This window comes from Emys orbicularis, chromosome 13, assembly GCF_028017835.1.
Source record: "Emys orbicularis isolate rEmyOrb1 chromosome 13, rEmyOrb1.hap1, whole genome shotgun sequence".
Lineage (NCBI taxonomy): Eukaryota > Metazoa > Chordata > Testudines > Emydidae > Emys > Emys orbicularis.
Window position 1 is genome coordinate 38,325,949 of NC_088695.1, and position 12,036 is coordinate 38,337,984.

The 12,036-nt window shown below is 39.8% G+C and overlaps 1 protein-coding gene across 4 annotated transcripts in view; it reads right to left on the bottom strand.

Annotated features, from left to right (window-relative positions):
• SPAG9 (sperm associated antigen 9) overlaps positions 1 to 12,036 on the bottom strand; it is a 104,579-nt gene that overhangs the window by 41,336 nt on the left and 51,207 nt on the right. For all 4 annotated transcript variants that reach the window (XM_065416298.1, XM_065416299.1, XM_065416301.1 and 1 more), the window contains 3 exons: positions 3,599 to 3,809; positions 2,710 to 2,809; positions 203 to 324 (listed from right to left, as the gene is read on the bottom strand). In XM_065416298.1, the coding sequence (XP_065272370.1) occupies positions 203 to 324; positions 2,710 to 2,809; positions 3,599 to 3,809 (433 nt within the window). The remainder of the gene's footprint in view (positions 1 to 202; positions 325 to 2,709; positions 2,810 to 3,598; positions 3,810 to 12,036) is intronic.

Sequence of the window (12,036 nt, forward strand, 5' to 3'; positions counted from 1 at the left end):
CACTGAAAGAAACCTAACCATGAAGTAGCACACACATTTATTCTACTTTAATAATACCCTTTCAAGGCCACTGAAATAGAAGCTTAATACAATGAATCTTGGTGTATATTTCAGGAAATATATTTAAAGGGAGCTGCAATTACCAGAAATATGCTATAAAAACACAAGCATAATAATAATTTCTTCAACTAACTTGTCTTACCCAATAAATCTGCTCCTTCATCCACATCTCCAATTAGGCCAGAGCCAGCAGAAGACAGCTCTTCGAAGAGAGATTCTGTATTACGATCAAATGCTTTGTTCTCTATACCTTTGGTAGGCGTGCTAAGCAACAGAATTGAAATTTTTAAAAAAGTCAGAAAATGGAACCAACTATCATTCAAACATTTCACACAGTTGTACAGCAAAGGAAAAATGTGATTTTTAGATGGCTGCTCTATGGTTTGGCTTATAGCTCATTCATTAACATAGAAATGAACTGAAAACCTTGCCGGACATTTCTTAAGTACCTATGTTGGAGGAGTGTACCCCACACAGGCCCTGAAGGGGCTAATGTAAACCAGAGAGGCCCATTAATATACATGGCAGCACCTGGGAGAGACAAAGCCAGGAAGTTTGTAGCAGAAAATGGGCTGCAGTGATAGAGTCTGCAGTCACTCCCTGCCTTTTCTATCCCCCAGAAAGCAGCCCAGGGAGGCAGCAAGGAGTCTGAGGGAGTAGACCTTGGCTGCCAGCTACAGGGTCCCTGGACTACAACCAAGAGTAAAGAGAGGGCCTGCATTCCCCTACCAGCCACCAAAGAAGGTAGTGTGAAACCCCCAGAGATAAGGGATGTAAGAACCATGGAGCCCAGAGACAGACAGAAGACCTGCTGTAAGGTCACTAGACCATAGCTGGGCTGGAGACTGTTACCTTGGAAGTGGTGGACTAAAGCCTGACCTGGCTAGAGGGCCAAGTTGCGAGAAGACAGACGACAGCAGCGACAGAGCAACCTCAGCAGATGGTACCATAGGGGGAAACAGTCGCTGCACTACACTTGACCACAAGGAGTGAGCAAACCCCTTTACAGTGCCTAAGTGGCTTACGAGACTAAGAGCTTGTCCACACAGACTTAGTACTCTCTGAAGTAAGCACCCTACGGAACTTTTAGCGCATAATAGCAGGATCCACACTAAAAGACTTAATACACAGCAGACTAGCGCACTATACATTCATGCCCTGCCTTGCTGTGCAGCAAGTCTCCATATCCACAAGCCCTCATTGTCATTTTCAAAAGTGACTGAAGCACTTGGGCTCCTAAGTGCCCACTCACTTGCAATGGGGCTTAACATGCTCTCGAAATTTTTACCCTCCATCCTCTCATACAGCAAGGGACTAAGTTCTCAAAAACAGGAGTGTGCTGCCAGTAATGTGAGTGTGGAGTGCATCTGAATTTGCTAACATCTTCAGCAGAAAGCTCTGAATGACATTAGACACTACCCCATCCTCTAGGTCAGTGGTTTTCCAACTTTTTTTCTGGGGACCCAGTTGAATAAAATTGTTGATGCCCGTAACCCAACTGAGCTGGGGATGAGGGGTTTGGGGTGCAGGAGGGGCTCCAAGTTTGGGGGGGCTCAGGGCTGGGGCAGGAAATTGGGGCACAGACTTACCTCCAGCAGCTCCCAGTCAGCAGCACAGTGGGGGTGCTAAGGCAGCTTCCTGCCTGTCCAGGCAGACCGCGCTGTGCCCCAGAAGCGGCCAGCAGCAGGTCCGGCTCATAGGCGGAGGCGCGCGGCTCTCATCCACAGGCACCGCTCCCCCCAGCTCCCATTGGCCGGTTCCCAATGCGGAGCCAGTGCTCGGGGTGGGGGCAGCATGTGGAGCCCTGTGGCCCCACTGCCTAGAAGTCGGACCCGGTGCTGGCCGCTTCCAGGGCACAGTGCGGTGTCGGAACAGATAGGCATTAGCCTGCCTTAGCTGGGCAACACCACTGACGGGACTTTTAACGGCCCGGTCGGCAGTGCTGACCAGAGCCGCTAGAGTCCCTGGGTGCTGACGAAGGCAGCCCAGTGCCTTACATGCTGCGACCCGGTACTGGGTCGCGACCTGAACTTTGAAAAACACTGCTCTAGGTGTCCGTAAATCTCCAAATGCCAGAAGCGGAGACTGGACGACAGGGGATGGATCACTCAAGATTGCCCTGTTCTATTTATTCCCTTTGACGCATCTGACACTGGCCACCGTCCGACAGGATTACTAGACTAGATGGACCATTGGTCTGACCCAGTATGACCATTCTTATGACTCTGAAGGATAAATGCTGTGATGATACTGCAACATAAGGGGGTAGACAGGATTTTAAAGGGGTGAGTGAAAAAACCACAAGAATCCAACTTGGAATGAGCCAGTATCCTGAGCCCTTCTCTTAAAAAGATAAGAGCCCTCTTTTGCACATACTCTTAGCTGGGAATGGGAAAACTGCATTTAGGTGTCCTGAGTCCATCACAATATACAGTATCTTGTACATTTGTACTGCAAATGTAGCAATAAAAACAAAACTTGCTGTTATAAGAATTCTTCAGGGAAGAAAAACAGGTCATGGGAACTCATTACGCAACATGTGCTCTCAATCAGTTAAAATTCCAAACAAGTCATGCAAGTTCAAAATGAGTAACTGCGGTACCTTTTGAAATCCTAATCTGTGTACTCAAGTCACAGTATGCAATTTACCTTGAACCTTTATATCCACTGAGGTCTTTATCCATATCCAGCTCTGGCGTGGACTCGATGATTGCCTGAACTTCAGATTTTTCTTCATTTTCATTAGCACCTGGGGGTGGAGGTGGGGAAGTAATATATATATATCCATTAACCACATTTAAGAAAAGCTCTGTACATTATTGGCTTAAAGAGAGTCACATGCAGGGGTCCTCCTGACAAATTTCATATATTATTGTGGCAAAGCCTCTGAATTGTACAGAATTTGAGTTCATATAGTGGTAATTCTATACCGGCCTCACAAGTTTAAAAAGTGATGTCATTCATTAAAATAGAAGGACTAATGAACCAATTCTATTTAACTTTAATTTTAAATTCAATTTTACAATGCCCGGATTTCAGGTTCTTTCTGAAATGGTGATAAATACACACTACTTGGCTCTGCTTGCTGCTAAAACAGGTTGAGCACTGGTTCAGCTACAACTCTCATTAGCAATAGGTAAAAATTCATATTGTAAAGACAAGGCCTTAGACCACGCAATAGTCTCCTAAAGAAAGTGGTGGAAGACCCATTACCTCAAATATTTAAAAGCAGTCAAAATATATTGTAAGGGAAAATCATGAAGGGAGATGGTATTAGCTCATTTAGTCTTTCTAGTTTTTTTAAATAACCCCGGAATGTAATTAATACATAGATATACTTCACATTCCATGGAAAATAAGGTGTGAACAGACCAAGAGGTAAAAAGTGATCCTCATTTCAACATCACCAGTACTCCACTCCCAAAAGTATGAACACATACTTTTCCCTCCAGGCACCAGTGACTGACTTTGTATTGCATTGCATTGAACTGAATTGCGTATCAAGCAAACTGAACGCTGAACTGTTACAGCAGCTTACCGATGGACACAGTTCTTGTTTCTTGAGCTACCTGCACTTCAATGTGCTTGCTTACATCTGATTTCTTCTTCAGTGCATCTGCACTCTTTGCAAGCCCTTCATTATCCTCTTTCAGGGGAGTTTCAGCAGATAACCCAGGCACATCTGAAGCAGCTGTTGATGCTGGGGTAGTAGATTTTGAGCCTCCTTGACTAACATCAGAAAGTTCATCCTAAAATTGAAAGTTTTATTGTTTACACAATTGTCACAGGCATTAGTTTAAACAAGAAGGATTCCAAATGAAGAAAAAGCATTAGTGCATGAACTTATTTCCTGTGCTCACTAGGTTAATTCCATTCAAGTTAAAGCAGTAATTTAGATGTGGTAGAATATGCCGACTCTCATATGAATTGGAACCATTAGATACATCTCCGTGATTTTAATATTTAGGTTTATGGTATGTATGCTTTAATAAGCAGAATGCTAAAAACAACTTTGCTTGCAAGGTCAAGAAAGTGTCTCCAAAAGGTACCGAAGACTATCAGCAGTATGAATGGAACTTTATTTGAGCCTCCTTAGGCAACAAACTGGGTGTACCACTTCAAGAAAAAGCATAAAAAAAAAATAAAAAAAAAATGATAACACCCTAATTTACACTACTGTTCTCTGAGAACATTAAGACAGACAAAAAATAATATTAATATGTCTAAGGAACGGAAATCAGTTTGATATGAAAACTAATCTGATCAAGTTGGTTGCATGGAATCAATCATTTCTATTATTGCATTTTCATTTACCAATTAAGTCCCCACATAGTGGTGTACTAGGGTGGCTAAATCCTACCTAGCAGAGTAAAAAGGCCTACTTCGTTATAGGACTTCCCCTAATGACAAGACATGTTGAAGCCTTGTCTACACTGAACTTTGCGGAAACCTCCCACTCTTACAACTCCAGTGCTGCTCTACCAGTGCTAAGAACAACTAGCACTTATGGCCCTCCCTGTCCAGAGCAGCTCTACACAACAATGATAAGGTCATCCATCACTAGTATACACGATCATTCCCCTGCTAATTTCCCTATAATTCTCAGGACAGACACTCTTCGGAGACTGCCTGCTAGACATACAGATTCTGAACAGATAGATAGGCACCCACACTGAGTCGAGTCACCAAACAGACTAAGTGTTCAGTTTTCTACAACAATATCTTGTACCTAGGATCTGTAGCCAGAGATGAGGCACTTCATTTAGCCAACTTGCTTTATATCATATTTTCTATATTAGGCCAAGAATATTTGCTTTTATTCAAGCTATGGGGAACTTTGTGACAACTTGAATTGGGAATATTTGCTAGGTTTTTGTCCAAGGCATAAACCAACCTCTAACCTGAGAGAGGCAAGAATGAGGTACTTAGTCAAAGCGGGTTGCAATTAACTTCTCCAAACAGTGCCAAAAGGGACCTTGGGGCAGTCTAGCATTGATACAGCAAGTGCCGAACATGACACTTCTAAGGTTTTTTTACACTGAGTATAAAGATTAACCATCCTGAGATTGATACATACAAAAAGTACATTGATTTAGAGATTACAGTTTAACCTTTCCAAGGCCTTCTGAAACAAAATTGAAAGAATCAAATAGCTGCAAGCAAGCGATTTAAGTATCAGGAAATATGCCTAAAAGCACAACACAGATTTGATCTTGGAAATGCTTTTAAATCAAGACACTAAAAACAAAGTCAAGGTTGAAACAGTTTACATTTCGTGACGCACAAAAGATCACGTTGAGGAGAAATTGAATTTGATTATATTAAATAATTTAATTAAAAAGCAAATAAAAAATTGGCATATGTAATTGGATATGCAGCACTACCCATTCTTCACACACAAAGGAAGTTTAATTAGGATTTCAATCTTCATATTCACGTTGAGAATTTTTTGCAAGATGAGATTTTTAAATTATTATTAAAATAGGGAGAAGCTAAACAATGTGAATACTGCCGCTTACAAGGGAATTTTACTGCTGAGGGAACTGAGGGTGAGGAAGACAGTCAAACAAAGCGGCACTTTTGAAAAACAAAATATTACACACTTCGGATACAGTATTTTTTTTACTGATACCAGAATCTAGGCAGTGCTCAATATATGTCACTTACCCAGTTTACATACTTAAGGGAAATTACAAAAACAGAGGAAAATGTTACTAGTTTTTGAACATTAAATTATACAGACTACACATAATCTTCCAAAAAATCTGTATAGCCTCTAAAAAGTAGATGGGCATTGTACATGTATAGGAAATTTAAACTGGTGTTTTTTTGTTTTGTTTAATCTCTTACTCACTAGTTACAAGACAGAAAGCCAAATAGGATAGCAAGCAGAACATGTAGCTGCATTTTGAAAAAAAAAAAAAAAGACCTTGGGAGGGATGGAGGCGGGATGGTGAGGAGGCTTTAATGCAAACCAACAAACAGTGTTGTAATCTCAAAAATCCTGAGCATTCTTCCCTTTGCCATTTAATTTTCTGTACCAATACTTCCTGTAATGTCATCCATTGTTTGGTATGCCAATCCAATTCACTTTCTATTCAGAGTAATTGACAGCATGTGAATTTACTGCTGAAATACAACATTACTATTAGAGTGTTCAGACATTTATTCTGTTGTCACTACAATATATGAAGTAACAAGCTGAAGAGGAAAACTGGTTTAATATATTGACTATTTATATGCAGAATTATTCAAAATTAAAAAAAAAAGTTATCTGTAATAGAAATAAGGTCATTTCACAAAAAAGTGTAATATATACAAAATAAGAGGTGATACTTCAAGTGCAACTGAAAACCCTTTGTGTATTCAGACTGCTGAAATGTTTGATTTTCCTTCAGACATGTAATTCTGAAGGAAAATCTGTAATTCTTTGTAGTCTCCAAGAAGTTAACTAGGTGATCAACAACCTCCCCTTTCTTTTCAAGTACATTTTGGTTCACACCAGCTAGTAGTTAAACTATGAATCCAGATCTTCTTATGCTTACAGATTTTTATTACAGCTGCACCAAAAAGCCCTGATCAGTATTGGGGCTCCATTTTGCTAAGCATTGTAACAATACGTATGAAAACAGTCTCCGGTAAAAAAGATGACAATCTAAGAAAAGTGGGCTACAAATGGTGTGAGGGGGATTGCACTGAATATGTTTAAAATATATACTTTCATACCTATGTATCTATGCACATGTTCCCTGAGAATTATAATATAAAGTACCTACTATCCCCATCACCCCTGAAGACATCACCTAAAGGTAAACCCTAGTGATATTTCTGAAGTTGAACCACACAATTTTGATATAAATATGGAGATGGCTTTGAAAAAAGCAATTAACATTGAATTTAAAATAATTAACTCCAAAAGGCTGCTATCTTCCACGTCAGGTGTGCCTCTCTATCACAACTGACCTTCCCAGTTTTTTATGAAACAATCACTGGGATCCAGAAAGATAATTGCCACATTGCACCAAATTAGACAAATGGTCAAATCTATTCTAGTATTCCATCTCGCACTGTTGCCAGTACCAAATACTTCAGAGAAAGACAAGTTCTCCATGATGGGCAATTAATGCAGTATCACACACCGGGAAAATATTTCCTCTTAACTCCAGGCAGTCAGTGACTAGCTTGTGTCCTGAAGCAGGAAGATCAATATCCCTATAATATTTAAGTATCTAATGTAATTAGATAGTTTCATTAACCATATGTTTAATTGTTCTTTGCCACCATTTCTTGTGGCAATGAGTTCCAAAGACCGTGTTGTGTTAAAAATTTCCTTTTTAAATTTGTCATTTTAACTTTGTTACGGCTGAGTTGGAACCAAGTAGCATAGCTGGAGGTCTACTGTGTCACAATACCCACAAGTCAATTTACATGTACATATTGACTAACCCTGAATGGGTTCAAATTAATAGTTTGTCTGTCCACTATGTTTAAAAGGTGCTTTCTAGATCCCTAATTAGTCTAGAAAATAGTTTTAACACACTATCTTGTTTGTTCCTGCCACAAGTTTGCTTGCTTGAGCAGGTTCATGAAACAGTTTTAGCCTCAGTTTAGATTGGACTATTGTAAATATTCACATACTGAAGTGTATACAGGAGTTTTCATACTGAGGACCCTTGGGCTCACAGGTATTTGGGCTTAGGGCCTCCACCTGGATGCTGCTTATTCAATCTTTTTAGTCTTTCAAACACAAATGATGGGTACTGTATAATAAATAGACTTTCAGTTGTACATCTAGATTAGTCTAACTCAATACATCTCAAACATGAAGGCAACACACACCTCTCCCCCACACACCTCATCTTACTTATGAAATGTACATGTTTCATTTGGAATCTACTGTGTAAACATTACTCTGGGCTCCCTCTCATCCTTTAAACTCGACTCTTGAGAAAAATATTCAAGAACCAGAATGGTTACACAGCCTTCAGAACAGCAGACCCCTGAATACAGAGTTTTTCACATGAGTAACCAGGCTCAAAAAATTATCCAGCATTTATTAGCCTGGGGACCAAAACCACTATTCAAGGTGAAATATACCTGTACTGCCATGTTCTGAAACCCAATCCCTCCTCCCTCATCCGCAATTCAAAGGAATAAACAATTATGTATTTGATAAAATATTCTGCATTTATCTGTAGTATACATTAAATAGGAACAGAATATATTCTGTATGTAATTTACTATGCCTCTCGATTTTGTTTTACCGTATTTCCTTCACTCCCACTTCCTCAGTTCCTTACTAAAGCCTAAACCTGCTCCTGCATTTGCCACGTGTTATTTCTAATTCTCTCCCGCATATATCCCTTTTGCTTTCCCAACACTGCTTTCTGCTATGTCTCCTTTACTTTCCATCCTATTTCCCTCCCGCTCCTCCAAAAATGTGGACTTTGGATCTTAATTTATCCCTCCACTCTCTCTGGCACCAACCATCACCCACAGAAACACACCACACCCAGCCTTGCCAATCATCCATCCCTTCATACATAGGGCTTGAAAAGTTTACTGCACCCCAATAACCAGAAGTCTAAACTAGATCATTTAATTAGACGAAGGGCCTCATTGTCTAGGGGCAACATCCAGCTAGGAAGCCAACCTCCCCACCAGTTTGTGCTTTGTACTCCTACTAGGGTGCTCTCCTTGGATCCTGCTCAGAGGCTCCATCCTTTATGGCCTCCATTTAGTAAGTGTGAAATCTGAAGCCTTCCTACCTTCCAGCAGCCAGCAGTTTAAGAGGGAGTTCTGTTTCCCCACTCCTAATCCAGAACCTCTAGACTACTGCAAAGGGAGGACATCCTCTACTGAGCTGACCCTATAACAACCTTTTTATAAAGCTCTCCTTTAAACTGCCTCTGCTGCTGCTTACAGCTGTCCCCCAGCCAGCAGCAAGAATCTGACCTGATCCACAGTGTCCTTAATAGCAGCAGTAAAGTTTACTAGAGGCTTGTTAATTTCACTGTGTGGTTGAGCTCTACCAGCAGCAAAGATGCTGGTGCTATCTAAGGAATTAGACAGGCAACAACTACTTTGTACTCTATTGTTTGGAAGGGGTTCTCTGCAATCATAAGTGAAAAGCAAAACTTACTGTAAATGCATAAATTAACGGTATTTTCCCCAGATGAAGTTCCTAGTCATATGAATTTTTCAAGCCCTAATGATTCATTTAGCACTTTTAGGTCCTGCCCCATCAATGATATCAAGCCTCATCTTACCATATTATTTACTAAATACTAAGAGTTCACTGTACTGAGTTACATATGTAATACCAAATTTTGAACATCTGAAACAACTTGCTGTTAATAAAGTCTCCAATTGTTTGGAAGTGTCACAACTGCTTGCATTGTCTCCATATACCAATATCCTTCATCACAAATTTAAAAGTGACCAAGATGGGAAGAGTGAATATTTGTTAGTCTCACAGTGAGTCAACTGGAGAGTATAACACAGCATGTGTAACACCTGACTATTGGACATCTCTGACGGATTCCAAGAATATGTACGTTCCCCCCAAAAGATACTCAGGAAGTCATGAAGCCCAAAATTAAGGAATTATGGCAAACAATTGAAGTCCATTTTCTAAAAAGGCTACATGATTAAATATTATAAGCTGCCTTTTGAATGTTAACTTGTGGTAGATTTTTTTTTTTTTTTAAGATTAAACAACTGGATAATGATTCATATTTTAACAAACAAGTAATGAAGGGAGGAAATTGTACTCTTACCAAGCGAATCCAGAGCTCACCCACACAGGGAATAAAACCTCAACATGAATGTTGGCTCTGTTCAAACATTTCTCCAACTCTGTATTCCAAATGCATCCACTGAAGAATGCAGCACACACTGACCATTGACTTTAGCACACAAAAAGCCCCAAACAAATGGCTTGATTGCCCAACAGAAAGTGGCTGTGAAGAAAAAGGGTCTCAACTGATTTTGAATCAATTGTTTCCAAAAATTATAAGGGACTAACCAAGGGTTTCCGTATAATTCAATTGTTTTGCTATAACTACTTAATTTCTTCCCTTGCATTTGGAAACTGGATTTATCAGTAGATTCAACTGATAGCAATATATGCTCCAGAAATCAGTGAGAGTTAAATGTAATTGCATTAAGCAGGAATGAGTCTAAATATTTTCCCCAAATATTTTAAAAATTTGAAATAATCAAGTTGTATTTTGTAAGCAATGTTTCCTAAAGACTTTTTTCATGGAACTAAGTTGTGTATTTAAAATTAGGTCACTACGTTTGTAGAGAACTAAATAGTGGTTTGTATGCAATGCAATCAGAGTAGGGATAGAAGGAAGCAATACATAACTGCATCTTGTCTTCCAATGGCACCCAATATTGTCCTTACTGTACAAAGTTCCAGAATATCCAGATAAACCCTTGTCTGTGTTGCTCCTGGGCAGCTATACGGAGATGTTTTTAGGTGTACCATTCTGCATCCTTCAAATACTACTGCATGAATAAAAATGCAGGTACACCTCTACCCCGATATAACACAAATTCTGATATAACGCAGTAAAGCAGTGCTCCGAGGGGGGGGGGGCGGCGGGCGTGCTGCGCACTCCAGCCGATCAAAGCAAGTTCGATATAACACAGTTTCACCTATAACACGGTAAGATTTTTTGGCTCCCAAGGACAGCGTTATATCGAGGTAGAGGTGTATTTGAAAGCAGTAGTACAAGACACTGGCAAGATACATCATGTTAAAAACTATAATAGAGAGAAATTAATATTCAACTCTTAATAGTGACTGCAGTGTATCATGCCATTCCACAGGATCATTTATTAAATACAGGCACTGTGCTTGGTACTGTGTAAGATTAATAATAATATCTAACTTACAGATATGGTCCCTGCCCTAAGGCACTTAGTCGTGTAACTAGACTGAGATGTGTATATATAGAGCAGCAAAATTGTGCATGCAAGGTAGCCATTTTAAAGTGTGTACAAGTTAATATTTTTTAAAGGACTAATGCCAAGAAATATAATTTGACAATATGAAGTGACAGGTATTGTTTTCTGGAGGGGACAGAATGAGATCAGAAAACCTCCCTTTATAACTCAACTCCATCCACTCTTAAGTCACATGGCTCTAACATGTATTTCAGCAAAGCAACTCCTTCTAAAGCCTGTCAATTTCTGAATTAATGAAATTGCCATGGGGAAATATGAATACAGAGGATTACTTGGGGGAACGCAAGACAAATCTGACTCCTGAAAAGGGTACAGTAGCCTGGAAAGATTGAAAACCACTGTACTATAGTATTTCTGTTCATGGATTGCAAAAGGACAAAGCTTTCACAGAGTCTTCTGATCCTTTTTCTTTTTCAGTTTTTGTATATATCAGGATCATGAAGTATGCTATAGTTTAGACAATGCTTTATCTCCTGAGTTGGGGTACTTAACCACTTGTGAAGAGGCATCTGTTTTTGTACCTCCAAAAAGTAGAGGAGTTCATTAGTGATAAGGCCCTTGTGACACCCTGACACCCCAATATCCTAATTACATGACAGTGGTGAATATGTTTTGTACAAAGTATGTCTTGTGAGGTATTCTAAAAGTCTTGATCTGCTAGACATTAATATCTTGTTGGATTGTATGTGTTATCGTTGTATGTGAAATTATGAAGTTTGGCTATGTATGTGTTACTGAAACATGTGAGGTTGAAAGCACCCACAAGCAGCCCTCCAGGTACAACAGTAAAAAGGCCAAATAATGTTAATGGCTTATTGAGGAAATGCACACAAGCACAAGGATTACCCCATGAACTGTATACAATGGAAACCTCTCAGAGATAGCACTACACAATGGGAACTATTTGAACCATCACAGCAAAAGCTTTCCAGCAAATGGGAAGAAGATATAAAAGGGGGACAGTGACATCATGGGGTGGACTCTCTCTCTCTCTGCAAC